This window comes from Xenopus laevis, chromosome 8L, assembly GCF_017654675.1.
Source record: "Xenopus laevis strain J_2021 chromosome 8L, Xenopus_laevis_v10.1, whole genome shotgun sequence".
In the NCBI taxonomy this organism is placed as follows: Eukaryota; Metazoa; Chordata; class Amphibia; order Anura; family Pipidae; genus Xenopus; species Xenopus laevis.
Genome location: NC_054385.1, coordinates 122747599 through 122766662, shown reverse-complemented (window position 1 = coordinate 122766662; position 19064 = coordinate 122747599). Strand labels below are relative to the sequence as shown.

Genomic DNA, 19064 nt, shown 5'->3' with positions numbered 1-19064 from the left:
CAACCAGAATAGGACTGGAGCACTGGGGGCCCACTGGGGCCGCAACATCAAGGGCCCTCCTGGCAGCCACCGGTGGCCCCCTTCCGACTTCGAAACAGCATACACCCCACCCCCCATGCTCACGCTTGCACACCACCATGCCACGTCGCATCTTAAGGGGTAGCCAATCAGAGGAGCTGCCCATAGATGTCTCACATCTTTTTCCCATTGAAATGAATGCTACATCAAACCAAATGTTTTGGGGGGGAACTTGAAGATCACCTGGAGGAGATCAGCTCGGCATCATGGACCTTCTTGTGTTGTCTCTCCATGCAGTTATATTTAGATGTGGGTGATTGGAATAGTGCAATGTGTTGGCACCATATGTATCACTTTTCTGGATCTTAGGACCATTCTAAAGAGCAGACCCGTAAATGCTTCCTGCTGATTGGTTGACATGGGTTTGCACAAGATACTGAATTAACTATTCAATTGCTATGTTCAGAAAGCTTTATTGTATTTATATTTGCCATATTTTATCTGAATGGCGTGTGCCCTCTGGCAGACTAAAAAGCCAGCAAGGAGAATCTTGCCACTATTTCTATTATGTACTGCTGCTTTGGTTAGCTATTGATACTGATGAAATATATACACTTAACTGATGTCAATTATCTCCTAGTATTTATCTTATTTATCTTATCTGGTTGCCCCGGCAAGATACTTGTTAAGGTGGCCATAGAGGGGCTGATAAAAGCTGGCAACAGACAGCGTTGGCAGCTTATTGACCCCTGTATGGGGGGCTCTGAGGGGCCTTCCCAACTGATATGTGGCTGAAAATCTAACAGTTGTACATCAGGCATGGTTTAAAATCCTGTCTGAATGAGGAATGCATGTTGATGGGATCCTCACCCTGATGGCCTTCTTGTCCTACATTGATCATTTGGCCATTAGGTGGACTAAGGTGAGCATATTGATAAACGAGATATCTTTAGTCTAAACCAGTGGTCACCAAACTGTGGGACCTGCCACCCTGGGGGGCTTGGAGCAGTGGAAGGTAGTCTCATCTTGAAGGGTGAAAACTTGGAAGAATGGCCATTTGCTCTCCTAGATATCCCTGAGGGCCCAGCTTGAAGGTCCATTAGGCTGAGATTTGGGTCTTAAATATTCTTAAAACTCTGCCAGAATGACTGGCACTGATATTTTCCTAAAGCTCTACCCGTTTAATTTGACTGCTTGTGGTGGAGCCCAGAGCCTGGTTGGGTATCAGTTGGAACCTGCATAATACCCAGAAAGTGATCACGTTTCAGGAATAAAAAGCTTGATTCCTTGATCATGGGGGCAGTTGTGAGCACCCTGCTTGGGTGCTTATCTAAATGCTACACTTAGCCAATCCACCTCCTATAGTGACATCACTTGTGGCTCAAAATGACATCACTTATAGGTTACATGGCCTTAAAGGGTACTGCTGCAGGTCAGATAGCGGGTTGAAAGAAGGCTTTATACTTCTGTTGCAGATCAGTGGGTATCAGTAGGGTACTGGTCTAAATAACCAGATCCATGCAGGCCCCTAGCTTGTTGCAGGAAGTGTACAAACCTCCCATGATGTCACTGCTGATATTTGAAAAGGATAGTTCCTATTGGCTTCTGATAAAGTGGACAGGACTGGGGTGAACCTGGGTCTGGTTTATAACCTCACATCTTATAGGGGGACTAGGGGTAGAATCTTCTAAGAATCTGTGATATTACAATGCCTGTGTATTCTACCATGAAGGGTCTTCCTGTTATATTATTGGTTCATTAATTCTCAACACATATTAAAGGAGAACTTCACCCAACACTGCTTTTTGTATAACAATAGAAAATGTAATCCTAAGCAACCTTCTAATAACCATTAATACTCTTAAAACTATTTGTAAACTTAATTGCTATTGAATGCAATATCTGTCTGGCTGTTTATACCCTCTGCACTGCTCGTTCTGACTCCTCAAACCATGTAGCTGAAGCCAGGTGACAGGCCTGGAGGAAAACATCTGTTCTGTTGTTCCGAACGTTTTGAAATTATATTTACAAATAACTTTAAAATTGTTAAACACTTTTTCGCGTATTTTGAAAAGTTTCTAAAATTTTCTTTGATTATGCATAAAAAAGTTTCCCTTTAAGCTCCCCGTTATAAATAGTTTTATTTAGAAAACACCAATGATGTGTGTATATGCCTGGAGGACTGTGCCTGGATAAACAGCGGCTGGTGAGGTGCATCGTGGGAGCCGGGTGTCACGTTATTATGCAATTGTCTAAGGTGCTTGTATACCAGTTAATTAAAAGCAGCTATATTAACACGCAATGCAGCCATTAGCCAGTGCCAATGTATAGCGTGTATAGAGAGGAGAGCGCACGTATTTGCTGTGTTGTTTTGTATGTTTTGTGTTTTCCTGGAACAAATCTGCTGCATCATGGAGTTGGCAACAGAGGGTGGGTATATGAAACCTATGTATTAAATTGAAAGCAGCTGAATGGTCTAATAAACAACACAATGATATAGAACATTTACCCAACACTTCTGGGCATAGGCTGTTTATAATAAAGGCTAAGCCTCCCCATAATTAAAGGGTCAGATTCTATGGTGAGATGCCCTTCCTTCCCTGCTGGACACGTTTATAGAGCAGAGGGAGCCGACTTTATTTTCCACTGTTAAGAACTGAGCTTTAGAATTCCTACAGCAGTGTATATGTTGTCAAACTTTTCTTTGATATTTTTCATAATTCATTTCATAATGATTTATGTGTGTTACGTTGCTATTCAGCTATATGGAATTACATTTTGATGGTGATTATTCATGATGCTGTCGATCCCAGCTGTGCCATTTCTCAAATTATACTGCATTTGTCTCTATTTAAGCTTCCCAATCATCAAGTCACTGCCTTTAATTACCATATACCCACATTTTTCGCCGACACAACAAACAAATTGCATGCGTTTTGTGAAATTTTCGACATTTTGCTAATTTTTCGGTGAAGTGAAACGGGACAGATTTGGGTAAAACCAACACATCAACCATACTACAGCCACCCTCACACACAGCTCTACAATGACCCACACCAACACATGCCCAAAACCCAGCACCCTCACAACCCAGCACCACTCAAATCTACCCCAGCACCATCATAAACACACCAGCCTCCAATTTTACCACCGTAGCGCACTGCTACTACTCACTACAGACTTGTACAGTACAGCAAAGTGGTCCACCCCTGAAAGGTTGTGTAGTTTTCCTTTCACTCAGCAAATACGTATTTGGCCCACCAAAGAAGTCAACTTTGTACTACAGTGGACAACTTGGAGATGCTTGTGGATGCGGTGAGAACCAATACCACAACAAAGTAGTATATTGCTCACACACCACCCACTGCCACCCTCCTACCTTTGGCATAAACCACTACCTCCCACTGACATACAATAATTTCTCACCCATTTATTCACCGAAATACCAAAATAATCCTTCACAACACCTTAACCACTACCAAAACTGTCTCTTTTCCTGCCCTGCATTCGGCTCCACTGCTTTGCACAGATATTGAAGGACATGGGTGATGATTTTATGCATTTCTATGGGTCAGGAAGTTGGGTTTCAGGTGCACATCCGGTACTAACTGTTACTGCGGGGGACCAGGTGAGGAGGCTTAAGTCAGGGTCACTCCTGATAAATACATGAGGGTTGGTATGTCTAAGCTTACCAACACCCTCCCATAACATCATTAATAGCACATACAAACTATTGTAACTCACACACTAGCTCAACCTATGCACACCATTACAACAAAAATCTTCACCATCAGAGACAGGTTCTCGGTTCAGTTCATACAGGCTGAACACAAATTAGGCTATAAAATGCCTATAAACAATACCTATAAATACCCATGAATGATTTGGTTTTCTTACCCTGTAGTAATCTGTGCTGTAGATGTCTCTTGACATGCCGAAGTCACCGATCTTGACCACCAGGTTATTGCCAACCAGGCAGTTCCTTGTAGCGAGATCCCGGTGAACAAAGTGGAGTGAAGCTAAGTAGACCATTCCTGAAGCAATCTGGCTGGCGATCTGGAGCATCTGCGTCAGGTTAAGTTGTCCATATGGTTGGCCATTGCCATTATCCAGGATTTTGGCATCAGGCCCATGGGATCTAGGCAGAACAAGACATGGATAAAACTGTGTTCCTCAATATCATATCCAATCTTAGAGCTCTTATGGGTTTTAGGAGCCATATCATCCCAACTTTGAGTTCCATCTATATAAAGGTTGTTCCCATTAGGCTAATTTATATCTGGTGGCTTCTCCACCATGGTAAAAATGCCTGAAAACATCTGCCACTGGTCAGGGAAGTTTTTTTTGCTGCCCCTGTTATAGAGCAATGTGTGGAAAGGTTCTCACCTTGGCTTATGGCAGAAACGCCATTGTTCCCAAACCCCAAGGCATTGAAAACTGCTGTCTACATCATATTTAATGTTAACTAAAAGGTGAACAAATTCCATTGTAATAATAACAGTCATAAAAAATGGTGTCTCTTTTTTAGATAGAACCCCCGACACTGCGCCACACCACTGGCAGCACCGCGTCTATGTCTAATACCTGCGGGGCCAATCAAAAAGTCTCTGTTTATTTCAACTGATGGACAATCTCCTTCTATTTAAGCCTCTCAGACAGCTAATCTAATCAATATTGCAAGGAGGATTGCATTAGCTGAGAGAGAGAAAAGCTGGCCCGTTAGAGGCAGATAGACTGTTATAATGGAAATATGGAGGGGAGGAGAGGGAGCGGCGGGGAACGCTGATAATAAAAGAGAGGAAAATAACAAGAAGAAGATGACAATGCTTTAACTTAGAGCAGGAGAGAAACTAAGGCAATAAATCGCTGTCTCAAAGAGGGAGTCGACCAATCAGAAGCAGAGCTTTAACGGCGGCCATGCTTGTGAGTGGTCTTGTATACTTCCTGAGAGAGCGACACATTGATCAGTCTGTAAGAGCCCAAGGTTCTTATGGTGTCTTGCTCCAAATTACTGGATTAATGTGATTGCAGCAAAATTGAGCCTGATTAATATAATTGCTGGAGATGCTCACATTTTTCAAGAGATTTAGTATTTTGTATAATTTTAGTGTTAATTAAAGGGTCTGTGTTAAGTGCACTGATGGTTTTATAAAATACAGTGTATTGGCTATTTGGTAGCCCCTGTGTGGGATGGCAGCCTACAGAAAGCTCTGTTTTGACTCTGGTTTTTATACAACCAAAACTTGCCTCCAATGTAGGAATTCAAAGATAAGCCCCTTGTTTGAGACCACTGGGAGCAACATCCAAGGGGTTGGGGATCACTGCCCTACACTATCCTATTACGTAATGGGTACTGTATGAGTGGCATGTGTATGCATTCCATTTGTTCCAGCCAAGAGCCTGAATGAGCTCCTGAATAATTGGAACTCCTGGAAATGGAATAGCCACCAATGCAGCATACACCCACCAACATGGTGCATTGTCAGATTTCAAATGTGCTATCATCTGTGATCTGACCTGGCATACCTGTCCAGGTGGTTGGCAGTTTGCTGTTAGTACTTACAGATTTATGTGCCACCCCTGATATAAAGTGATCCACGGGTATCTTGGCCATGCCTTTTTCTGACCCCATCCTTAAATCATGGAGACTCCCAACAAAAATGGGAGAGTTGACATGTCTGATGATCAATTGTTCTGCCTAAGGGAGTCTGTTATCAGTAAGGCCAATGGAACCCTAAGGGCAGAGACACACGCTCAGATTCAGGGAGATTTAATCGCCTGACTAATCTCCCTGAACTGCCTCCCGCCTGCTAGAATCTAAATTGCTGGCAAGATGGCAATTGGAGTGTTTTCTGAAGTCGCCCAAAGTTTTCTCGTGAAAATGAAGCGCACCGTTTGCCACCCTGCCGGCAATTTAAATTCTAGCCAGCGGAAGGCAGTTCAGGAAGATTAGTCGCCCTGAATCGTGTGTCTCTGCCCTTAACTGCCTGTTTTAGGGGATAATCGCCTGCCAATTGCTTGAGCAAGCAACTTGATGAGATTTACATAGAGGCCAATATGGAAGGAGTAGGCAACAGAGATGTATGCCTTGGGGGGGGCAAATGATTGGGGGTAATAAGGGTGAGGGAGAGCAGGAGGGGGAGCAAAAGCCCAGCAGAGATGAGCAAGGACTGTAGGGAGATGGTGGCACGAGTAGACTGCAAACCAGGTTAGGAAGAGTTTGAGAAAACAGCAGGTGAATTGGAATTGCTTTGGGGGCCAATACTACTAGGCCCTGATCTGCAACATGAGGTGTGATATTGGGGTACTAAAAAATAGTGGCATGCAAAAAACCCAAAATTGTTATGCGTAAAATTGCTGATTCATACAGCCTGACAGGCTTTGGAACTGTTCAGCCTCTTTCAGGTGTCATGGAGTCACCAACAAGTAATAAACATGCCTAAAATAAATACACACAGATGCTTAATTAAATATGATTTGCTTTATAATACATTTGTTTCCGTGTAAACATTGATGTCATAAATCATGTTAACATACACTCAGCATTTTGTAGATCCCCTTCAAAGAAATATTTCCCCTAATATTAGAAGTCATTTATTTTATCTTCTGATTACTGATTAAAATGAATCTTCTTCTGTTGAAGAAAACTGTGGGCATTTAAAGCAATATAACTTTAAAGAGTCAGGAAATGAAAATCCCTCAAATGCATTTAAAGGGGAACTCCACAAATACATAACTTACGCTTTTTGAAAAGTAAACACAATTTCAAGCAATTTTGCAATATACATCAATAAAAAAATATGCAGACTTTTCATGATTTTTAATGGTTTCTGACAGTTCCCTAAGCCTAGTCCCCTGCTCTCCTGCTGATCTGTCTGACTACTTTGCTGAGCTGACTGACTACTGTTACTTTGTATCAACAGCCATCTGTCCTCAGCCTGCATCCTCCAAACCCCACAATTCCCTGCACACGTGATTTCAATAAGGAAAGGAACATCACAGTGCAATGCATTGTGGGTTATGTAGTTCCTGCATGCTGTCTGTAAGCTGCAGAGAAGTTGTTACAATTTGCAACATCAGTGTTTAGTCCCTCCTTCCCTGCCAGGATTTCAAATGATGCAGAAAGAGAAGAACTGTTAAACAGCTGGATTTCAGCATAGACTATGACATTTATTCATACTTTTTGAAGAAACAGGTAACTGTTATGGATATATTAGGGGTTTCTGTGTTATGTGGGCCTCTTTATCAAATTTTGGTTTGGCAGCCAGAGTTCCACTTTAAACACATGGTGCACTTAGTCTGCACTTTCCTAAATTCTATATAATGATGGTATTTCTGTTAAATATACCTGTTCTTCCCTAGGGGCAGCTCATGATTAAAAACATCTATATATATTTCTAAGGCTGCTCCGTTGTAGCCTCCAATGGACCAGGCATGGCTTTGTAAGAGAAAGATGGCTGAACACATTAGAGCTGATAGGAGCTGCACTGAAAGAGATGGAACTAGATAGAAAGAACTGGCCTGTCCAACAGTAATTTTCAATTTTGGGTGTTAGTGGTCCCATAAAAGGATACTGACACCTCTAAACTAATGGCAGCATTTGGTTCTTGGCATAAACCTCTATTACACATCTTGATTCAATGCTGACTGGCAGGAGCATCCACCTACTGTAAACTATTAGTTATGGTCAGTATTATTGACCACACAGTTGTTTCATAGTAGACTTTAGATTATTATTTAGATACTACATAGGGTAGAACGGTACACTCACCTGAGGAAGCGGTTGAGGTCTCCATGCTTCATGTACTCAAAGACCATAATAAGAGGTTCCCCATCAGTACAGACCCCGTAGAATTTGACAATATGTTCATGTTGTAGGACAGTGAGGAGTTCAGCTTCCCGCTGGAAGTCTTGCCGGGCATTTTCTGTGGCTTCCTTCAGTGCCTGGAAGATCAAACACACAATGCAGAATAAGAAAAAAAAATCAGACACAATGGAAATAACAGATCCCTATTCTTTAGAAAAACTCCACTGAAGGTTCTTGAAGTAATGACAAAATCACTATGGAGTCGGGTGGAGAAAATCTCTAGGGTTCTACTTATTCTTCATTTGGCTCTACCCCTTGTACTGTCCCTTGCAGAGCAAGTTATCATTTACCATAAGTATTATTGTATTTTGCATTAAGGCTGGGCACGTACTCCGTTGAGCACCCTAGGGAGACAGCAATGCATTTTAGGAGCCAGCTCTAGAATAGTGATGTTGTATAGAAGTATTTCTTCCAGGTACAGTTGTGTCATCATCACATGAATGAGCAAACATTATTAAGTTGGCACCTCTACTGGCCATAATCATTACCATAGTGATTCCCATATTTTATACCTCCTGAATATAATAAATAAAGTGGGGGGAAAGTAAATTATAGCCCAACTATTGTAGTCATTTCTTACAGTCATATCACATTACCTTCACAGCCACTAATGTCTTCTCGTTCTCTGGGGTCAAGTTGTAAAACTCTGCTAAAAACACTTTCCCAAAAGCCCCTTCTCCGAGTTCCCACTTGAGGACAATGTCTCTCCGCTTGATGTGTTGCACACCTACATGATAAGAAGAGTTTTCAAGGTGATAATTTGCCCTTTTCAGTGCCTTTCTCCTTTACAAGTGGGAATAAACTGTGTAACTTACAGGCGTCACAGAAATACTGCGGATTCTCAATGAAGTTTGGTTTTATCCCGTCAAGTTTTCCCTCAGCAGAGGTAAGGGGACTGGTCCCAAAGTTCATGAAATGAAGGGACATTGCCAGGTCATCCTCTTGTGCCAAAACAGCTGCTCCTGTGCATAAGAATAAAGAAATATTTCACAGTGATGAACAATTCACCTTCTCTTAGGTGAATTAGTATTAGTATTTGACTGAAGCGCTACCTTCACCAGGAAACTTTAGATACAAGGTAAACTAATTGATGTCCGCCTCTCTGTTGGTTTTTTTGTACATTTCTCGCTTTTCTCTCTATCCCTTCATTCCTAGTCTTTCCAACTATTTACTCATATTCTCTTTTATCCTATTTCTTCTGTCTACTTCTCTTCTTTCTGTATTCCTAATCTCCTCTCCATTTGTTTTCTACTTGTTAACCTTGTCTACTCTGTTTTCTTATTCCAGGCATTTTCTTTTATCTGCCCAATCATAGGCTCCTTCTACCCTGTCTGCAAAGTCCCATCAGACCTATAGATTGCCATAATAGCAATATTTCAACCTTTTCTGCAAGTTATGGGGCCACGGATGTCCTACTTGTCCATGGGACTTCAGTGCTACTTGGGCTCTGATGGTGGCCATGCTAAGGAGCTCACCACACTACTGAGAAGAAGGTCAATGTTTGAAACTCAACAAAGAGAAGGGGAGTCATGGTACTGGCAGATAAAATGGCCTGCCTTAATCTTGATCAGATTAAGCTAAATTATCAGATAAGATCATGATCACTTAGCTCAAGATGGGCATATTAGGGAAAGATCTGCTCGTTTGGTGACCTCACTTAATTGGTTGATTTTCAGGTGTATGGCAGGCTTAATTTAGGACAACTAAAGCCACCATCTCCAGGTATTTCAGCTGTCCAGTATGCCCATGAAGAAGGTAAAGGGACTGTTAATCTGAGATCAATGATTAGTGTAACGTAGACACTTAAATTTTAAGACAATTTAGTCATATTTATTGCTTCCTTCTGGAGCTCTCCATCTTGCAATTTCAACTGACCCTAGACACCAGACAGTGGTTTGAGTAACACACTGGAAACAAGATATAACAAAACAACAATATGAAGAATCTAGCCTCAAGATTAATCTGCATTTTCTATTTTCTTGTGGTTTGCCTCTTCTCTTTCACCGTTTTGCAGCCTGAGGTTTAAACTGCTGTCTGGGGGGGTCACTGACCTCGGCAACCAAGCTATCGTTGGATACACGCGGCTGAATAGGCAATTAGCTTTAAAACCACAAAAAGTGAAAACCAATTGCAAAATGCCTCGGAATATCTTCTCGTACAGTTGAGGTAACCAGCATGTCAGCTTTGTCAAACGTAGGCACAATAATATTTTGGGTAGGGGGATTTTCTGATTTTATAGGAAACTGTTCCTTAAACTGCTAGTCTGGTAATCTCACCAAATGAACAGATCTTTACTTGTATGCCCTTGTGATTTCTACAGTATGTTATAGATATAGATACTTCCAACCTCTTAGCATTATTGTCCCATACACCAGAAGGAGCAAGTCCAGAGACTCTTGTAGCATCTCCTGCTTTCTCTCTCTCTACCCCTATCTCTGTAGCAGCCTCCAGCCCTTGGGAAACAGACGGATCAAACCCATTTAGAGCTTGAATCAATTTCAAAAGTGAATTAGCAGCTTCTTACTGCCTGGCGCGAGGAAAACAAACACTAATGAAGTGCAGCTCTTGAAATTCTCTTCTCTTGCCTTAGTTAAAGTCGAGAAAATGCAGTTATCGCATGCAGAGGGGGGCACCTGTAACTGGCGCTACGTGCCAACAACCGCTCGGGCACATCTCCCTCCACCTTCTCATTGATCTTTGAGGTTGTATGACTGTAAGTGCTTATAATTGCCTCTGTTAACCCCTTGGGAGGTGAAGATAATGGATATAGCTTTGCCACACAACCGGTTAACCCTGTTATTGCCAGAGAGAGGGGTTAGTAACATATGACAGACTCTGGGTTCAGTTCAAAACCCTATGAACACAGTTGTTTTTTAAGGTGGTGGTGCATGACCAGATTTGGGTAGTTGGTTTTGCTGTTATTACTCATGCGTCTGGATATACTGTGTATATATATATATATATATATATATATATATATATATATATATATATATATATATATATAATATATAGCTTGAGAAAGGTCCCCAGGTGGGACCGAAACTTCGGATAATAATCCTGTGTTGCCAATAAAACACTTTATTTACTTCTACAATGAATGTGCTGATCCATTACTACTGCATATTATGAACATTGATCGTGCACCTCTACTCTACCTGAGATCGAGTGCGGACACCCAAAGCATTTCTATATATATATATATATATAGCCCTGTGTAGAAGCAATTTCAGATCCCAGTAGATCTTTCCCCGTATAAAATGTTGTGAATGGTGCATAAGTTAGGTGGAAAATAAAACTGCTGAATGCAGGTAGTGCTGTATGTAAGGAGTAGCCACAGATGTCTTTGCTCGGAAATTGAGTCTTGTAGCAATAAAGCAAAAGTGGAAGGCAATGGGCAAAGTAAAAAAAATGGCCGACTGCTCCTGTGTTTTGCATTTTGCACGCTGGCTTCCTTGTTGTAAATGACCCCCTATAATCCCCTATTGAACTAGAAAGGTAAATATTTATAAATAACAAAAAAATATTATTATCAACATTCATTTAAATGGCTACACATGAGACATGGAGGATGCCTACTGATGTCACTCTTACATTTTATTCAGTTTGAGGCCATAATAATCGTAACATTATTTTAACAAGCTGCACAACAGGACGATGGCTCTATGAGAATAAGAAGAAAGGGGTACAATAGTTGGGGACCCGTGAGCAAGTCTGTAGGTGGGATACTCACTGTTAATGCCGAACTTAGAATGTCTTCCGCATTTATTCAGCACAAGCAGCATGAGGAGGAGGAATAAGCAGGCAAATACGGCCAGTCCCACAGCCACCGAGACCTGAGAGAAGGAAATGTAATAAAGCAAAATGAACCCCAGATTTTTGTTAGAGAAATGCATTTGCTCAATGAGCTTTAGTCTCAGACAAACGGTGGAGCCCAAGAAGCAGGGCCGGGCTGTAACTATAGAGGAAACAGACCCTGTGGCTGCAGGGGGCCCAGTTGGTATAGTGGCCCCATGAAGCCCTAATTCATGTACAATTATATTAAATATTGGTAAAACTGATCAACCTCTGGACATTTTGGGGGCCTGAAAAATAATTTGCTATGGGGCCATTAAGATCTAGTTAAGCCACTGCCAGGAAGTGTAAATTATTCAGTCTGGTTCTATATAGTCAGTAACTTAGGGTGGACATTCATAAAACCTAATGTTGTGGAAATTCAGACCAGTTGATTCTCTTTCTTTAGTTCCAGCCCCACTTTGAGGTCCATGTTTGGTCAAGGCCATCCCTTCCAACAAGGCTATAGATATATGAAAATGTTGTTGTATAAGCCACTGGGCCAAGAATATGTAGGAAAGACAGCTACATATGGAAGAAAGATTTATTTTAGGACTTCCTACTCCACCAGCCAGTGGGTTGGGACTATGAGACAACACTTTTGTGTTTTGTTTCCTGTAACACCCAATGGCTCTCAAACTCCCATACTGCCTGCTAGAACGGTAAGAACTGCTGATAATGGTGACATTGACATTTTTGCTCACTTTCAAGGTATCCAAGTAGTGGAGACCAGGGGTGTAACTAAAGGTTACTTGGCCCCACAGAAAATAATTTTTCAGGCCCCCAAAATGTTTAGAGATTGACCTGTTTTACCAATATTTATTCAAATTGTATATGAATTAGGGCCTCATGGGGCCCCTATACTTCCTGGGCCCCCCTCAGCAGCCACAGGGTCTACTTCCTCTGAAGTTACACCCCTGGTGGAGACTACTATTTATATCCCTGCCCATAGATGGCAATGAAAGAGCAGCAATTGTAGGAAGAAAGTAGATCATAGTAGGTATAGCAAAATAAAATGGCTACAGATGGGCAAGATGGCGATGTAAACACGTGCTCATGCCCACTTTGCCCTCTTCAGTTGTTGTCATACAAACCATTGACAATATAAAGTCTGTAAGAGAATTGTATTTCAGCAACAGCTGAAGGCACATGCATTGTACAAAATTCTACATTATACTGGAGTCCAAAGAGTCTGTGTTGTCCTGTGCCTCTCCACTAACCAAAGCCATTCCTCAGCTGGCAAATTAACAACCACACCTAGACAACTCCGTTGTATCCTTTTAAGAAATAAAGAAGAGGATGCCGCATCACATTCAGACTTTGTAGGGAAGTCTTGCCCAAGATCCTTGAAATAATATCAGAAACCACCGCATCACTAACTCCTTCCCACACTTTCTTCTCTGGCATGAAAGAATGGCCAGCCACTGTAATTAAACACATCTTAATGCACTTACAGAACTGCAAATTAGAAAAACGATTAATTGCATGCCCAACCCCAAGAGTGTGGTCCTGTGGTTCTTCCAGTAGATATTCACAAACCACTAATATGAAATCCTGAGGTTGGAGTCAACGGAAGAGACCTTAGTGGAGAGAATTAATGCCAAATGCCCCTTTAGGAAATATATATAAACTTGAAGTTAACTTACCCCAAAGGTGTGTTCCTCCACTGTTTCTACTGTGTTTACATAGGTGCTATTGCCTCCTCCTAGGTGAGAATAGAATTGAACCATGCATTAGCAACCATGCTACCTCTCAATAAGTTAGATAATGGCTCAGAAGCTTGGCATATAATATTATTTCTCAGGCAGCTACAGAATAAATCTTATGATCACAAACAAATTATTTGCAATATAAAATCAATGACATCCAATTTTTTGGAAAGGGGGAATAAGTCTCCCTTTAAGGGCAGAGACGCTCAGATTCGGGGAGATTTAGTCACCTGTCGATAAATCACTTCAGGGCGACTAATCTCCCCGAATTGCCTCCTGCCGGCTAGAATCGAAATTGCCAATGGGATGGCACTTGGAGCATTTGTTTTCCGAAGTCCCCCTAAGTTTCCTCGTGAGGCAACTTTGGGCGACTTCAGAATACGAAGCGCACCGATTGTCATCCCACCGGCGATTTACATTCTAGCCGGCAGGAGGCAATTCAGGGAGATTAGTTACCCCGAAGAGAGGAGATTTGTTGCTGAGCGACTAAACTTCCACAATCTGAGCATGTGTCTCTGCTCTAAGTGACACTAAGGGGGATTATTTATCAAAATCAAAATTATCAGAGTATTATCTGAAAACTACTCAGACCAAATCCACACTGGATCTTTCCCCTTAATTATTAATACATTTTTCTGAAAATTTTGTGTGCGGGAATTTAAAAAAAATTGTAAAAAAATTGGATTGTATGAATTTTTTGGATTTTCTGCCGAAAAACTCGGATTTTTTGGAATTTTTGCCCAAAAACCATGAAATCTTATTATGATTATTGCACGAAACCCAAAGCAGATCAGGATATCTTTGGGACTTCTACCATTGATTTATATACAACCTCGGCAGGTCTGAGATGCCAGATTTTCAGATTCAGACTTTTCCCCTCCTCGGGTTATTATAAATCCGGAAAAACTTGGGGTTTTTTTCCACTAAAAATCCGGATATTATAGTAAAAAAAAAATTTGACCTTTTCAAGTTTTTGGCATTCAGACTTTAATAAATAACTGCTGATACTTTTCAATTTAAGGCAACATTAAAACATAAAAAATCCCCTGGGTTTTGTTTCTATGGTTAAAAAAATGTGCCCTTAACACATATCATAAAATAGATGATATTTGGGGGCCCATTTACTTAGCTCGAGTGAAGGAATAGAGGGAAAAAAAACCGTCGAATTTCAAATGTTTTTTTGCTACTTCGACTATCAAATGGGCTACTTCGACTATGACTTCGAATCAAACTAAAAATCGTTCGACTATTCGACCATTCGATAGTCGAAGTACTGTCTCTTTAAAAAAAAAATTCGACCCCCTAGTTCGCCACCTAAAACCTACCGAAGTCAATGTTAGCCTATGGGGAAGGACCCCATAGGCTTTTATAAGTATTTTTTGTTCGAAGAAAAATCGTTTGATCGATGGATTAAAATTCTTTGAATCGAATGATTCGAACGATTTTTTATTCAATCGTTCGATCGAACGAATTGCGGTAAATCCGTCGACTTCGATATTCGAAGTCGAAGGATATCAATTCGGCAGTCGAATATCGAGAGTTAAATAACCCTCGATATTCGACCTTAAGTAAATTTGCCCCTTGTAGTCAAGCCAAGTGCCATAAATTTAACAGTTCTGGGTCAAATTTTGGGCTATTGGAATTGGATAGTTGCAGTAGATAATCTCAACACAGATCAGACATTATTATTCCATGCAGAATGTGCTTTCTGTTCTGTAGTGGGTCAGTGGGTGGACTTTTGTTGCACAAGCAACAGTTGCATCTTTCTCAAAGCTGAACAGAAAGAACACTCTGCATGGAGCAGTGTCAGATTTTTATATTTTTAAACTGACTGTAAACCATAGGGGTTTGCCATTCATTTACAAGCAGAAGTGTCACTTTATAAAAGGGATCCTGTCATCGGAAAAAATGTTTTTTTTTTCAAAACGCATCAGTTCATAGTGCTACTCCAGTGCAGGCACAAGTCACATGACTTGGGGCAGCTGGGAAATTGACAATATGTCTAGCCCCATGTCAGATTTCAAAATTGAATATAAAAAAATCTGTTTGCTCTTTTGAGAAATGGATTTCAATGCAGAATTCTGCTGGAGCAGCACCATTAACAGTACCCCATGACAGTATCCCTTTAAAGGCAGAAATAAATGCAACTTCAAGAATTATACAACTTTTTAAAAATTATTATTATTATTATTATTTTATACAACCATGCATTACAGCTATAAGGCAACAGTTTGCATGCTTTAATGTGGTTCTGTCGTTCTTTTATTGTTATAGAGAATGGATAATTGGTAATAAAAGGGGGCTCGTTAAATAAAGGTGGGGGGAAAGTGTGAAGAATGCCATGTTTTTCTTAGGGTGTAGCCATGATATTGATTAAGGTATTTACACAAATGTTTCAGCCCTGTACATAACCTCATTGTAAAATGAGTGCAATTCTATTTTTTTGTGTATCATGCAATTCTATTTTTACAATGTTATGCACTAGGCGCTTAAGGATTCAAAACAAATTAATGGAACTGAGGATTAATGGAGTTGCTAAAAAAATAAAACAAAGACAATTAAACATTGTCACTTACCCTCCGGAGACAAGGACACTGCAAAAGAGAAATGGAAAAAAAACCCATATTATTGTCTCTTTATTTCCACTGAAGCAACTTCCCTGAGTGCTACTGGGCACTTAGCTTGAACAAAGGAACGTAAAGGTTCTCAAACACTTCTTGGAGACTTTAAGGGACACTGGCTCTAAAATAAAGTCTAAAAATGCATTTTGTTTAGAATGTCGGGCATGAAAGGTACCTGGTATGGGCTCCTCTGGGTTAAAGCTGAAGGGATTATCCATAAATTTACTGTAGACTGTTTCAAAGGCAGAGCCCAGCATGTTCCAAACCAGGATGGTGTAGTTACCATTGTTGACATGAGTTGGCTTATTAAGGTAGAGGCAGCCGTGAATGGCTGTGGAATTCTCACTCTCTTCCACGGTCTTTGAGAAGATGTAATTGTTCATCTCCAGGTTGTTCCCATTGAATTGCCAGCGGATCTCTGGCTTTGGGTTGCCATCCACGGTGTAGGGGAAGCAGAAATGGTGCTGGGGAATGGCCTCTTCCAATGCAACTACCACTGCAGGGACTAGTGGGGGAGTTAAAGAGAAGAATGTGAGATATGGAGCTCTAGTAAGCTCTAGAATTAACTGTCATAACATAACATAATATATACAGTATATATACTGTACGTTGGGGCCTGTATTTAATTATCCGTTTTTACTGTATATGCCATGTTATGACAAGCATTAAAGATTGGAAAGTTAAGCTTTTAACTTTCTTCGTGTAAACCCACCTAGGACCTTAAATCCAGATTATGGGGTGCACAGCATTGTGGCCTAGGATACACAGCCTGAAAGCCATTAAAGCGTTCTTCACACATGCAACCCCGAAAACCCCCAAAAAATTGTAAGATTTGGGGTTTCTCTCAATTTTATCAAGTTTTTACCCAAAACCAATTAAATCAAGCTTTTTTTTATAATAAATAAGCTAAAATCAATATGAGAGTTTGGTCATGGTTTTTTTTATTTAAAAAAGGAGATACATTTTGGATTTTAGTAAATAACCCTCCTCAAATCAAATTTGCATACGTTTTTTCTACTTCACATAAACTCAGATTTAAAAAAAAAAAACTTGAATTTTTGCTTATTTATTAATAAATCAGAATATAAAAAAACTTAACTTGATTGAATAAAAATCTGGTAAAATTTTGTGAGTTTACAAGCTCAAAAAAAATAGAAAAACATGGAAAACTCGAATTCAATACAGCTCCCATTGACTTCTACATGACCTTGCAAGCTTTCAGATTGTGAAATTTTGCATTCAAGATTTTTTTAAAGCTTAATGAATACTTGATTAAAAGTTTGTGCGTTTTACATCGAATCACGGTAGAAACTCAAATTTAAATGTTGATAAATCAGCTCCTTAATTGCAGAACTATGGTAGTATGGCTTCTTTCCTATATCTGTAATCTAGTTATGAGCTAAAGGGACCCTGATCCATTATAATTTGGGGAGGGTTATTTATTAAAATCCAAATTTTTCAGATTATTTAAATAAAAAAAGACTGCCCAAACTAGAATCCACTATTAGACCTTATTTATTATTAAAAAAGCATGATTTAATCGTATCGGGGAAAAATTCGATAAAATCGAGGGAAAACCTGAATCATACGATTTTGTCGAAGATTTTTTTCCCCAATCGTATGTTTTTTTTCACTTAAAGCCAGAACCGTTCTGATTTTTGACTGAAAAAAACAAAATAGTCGGATTTTCGAGCTAATTCCAGCGCAGACCACAGAAACTTCCAAATAGTATAGGGACCTTTCCCATTGACTTATATACGACCTTGGCAGGTCTGAGATGCCGGAATTTCGGATTCTGACTTCTTGCAGCATCGGACTTTAATAAATCCCTAAAAAGTTTTGCACCACAAAGCCCAACAGGACTTTAGTAAATAACCCCATTAATTATCACCACTATTTTGTTACTTAGTGGTGACATTAGAGCTCATCACAGAAAATTCTATGAATTCCTATGGGATTTTTAGATGTGTTCACCATTTAATAAATACCTTCTCAAAATCTCATAGTAATGAATAGAAAGTGGGTGAATTTTTCTGTGATGAACTCACTTTAATAAATCGACCCCTTGCTGTTTCTCTGCAAACTATTTGAAGATCACCACTGTAACTACCTACTCCAAGCCATGGTTTTGATGGAGTGAAAGGAAGTCTACATTGTTAGATATCATTTAAAGTGCTGCTATAGCTAACGTAAACCTTTAGCATATTGTAGTCCACATTGTGCCATTGGATTTTAAACTGCTTGGGGAACATTAGAGAGGTTGAAAGTACAGTAAAATGATATTGTGTCTGGCAGCAGAGGTCGTGATGTTTTTTTCTTAGCCAGTGAGCTGGGCCTACAGATCATGATGCCTTCACTGTTTCAATCACATCAGTAAATAGTAAAGCGACACACTAGATCTATGTACAACACTGAATAAATCCTACATCTCCTTGGAGCATGAGACAGAAGGAGGGATACCTTGACTGCATAATAGATTGAAGGCAGGTCCAAGGTCAGTGCAAGGTAAGGCCGTCATTAAACCACACGTGAATGCAATTTGGAGTGAAATTCCATCAGCGTATGTAGAGGTAGCTGTTCTTTTAATTATCCTTCACTGTTTTTGTCAGTGGTTTCATAAATAAAAGTGTCTTTAAATCACTATAACATTTAAACCGTATGCTTTATCAAGCCAAAGTCAAGCTGAAGATCCTCAAGACTTCCCTACAATTGTAATTTCCTGCAGTAAGCCTTGTCTTTCTGTCTTATCCATGACTTGTGCTGACCAAGGACAATTTGTTGAGCCTTCTTTACTACTACAATGCAAGTAGTTATCACTTGCGTTTAACAAGGAGAGAACTGATTGGCATTGTCCATTCTCAGAATCCCCTAAAACCAACACCATTTATGTACTATTACAATATAGGTATGGGGCCTGTTATCCAGAATGCGCTGGATCTTTCCATAATTTGGAATTCATACCTTAAATCTACTAGAAAATCATGTAAACATGAATAGGCTGGTTTTGCTTCCAAT

The 19064-nt window shown here is 40.2% G+C and overlaps 1 protein-coding gene across 1 annotated transcript in view; it reads right to left on the bottom strand.

Annotated features, from left to right (window-relative positions):
- The window catches only part of ntrk1.L (neurotrophic receptor tyrosine kinase 1 L homeolog), a 74415-nt gene that overhangs the window by 10427 nt on the left and 44924 nt on the right, over positions 1-19064 (bottom strand). The window contains exons 8-15 of the mRNA XM_018231426.2: positions 16225-16554; positions 16005-16022; positions 13366-13424; positions 11619-11721; positions 8701-8847; positions 8482-8612; positions 7790-7962; positions 3916-4156 (exon numbers count right to left, since the gene is read on the bottom strand). Of these exons, the coding sequence (XP_018086915.1) occupies positions 3916-4156; positions 7790-7962; positions 8482-8612; positions 8701-8847; positions 11619-11721; positions 13366-13424; positions 16005-16022; positions 16225-16554 (1202 nt within the window). The remainder of the gene's footprint in view (positions 1-3915; positions 4157-7789; positions 7963-8481; positions 8613-8700; positions 8848-11618; positions 11722-13365; positions 13425-16004; positions 16023-16224; positions 16555-19064) is intronic.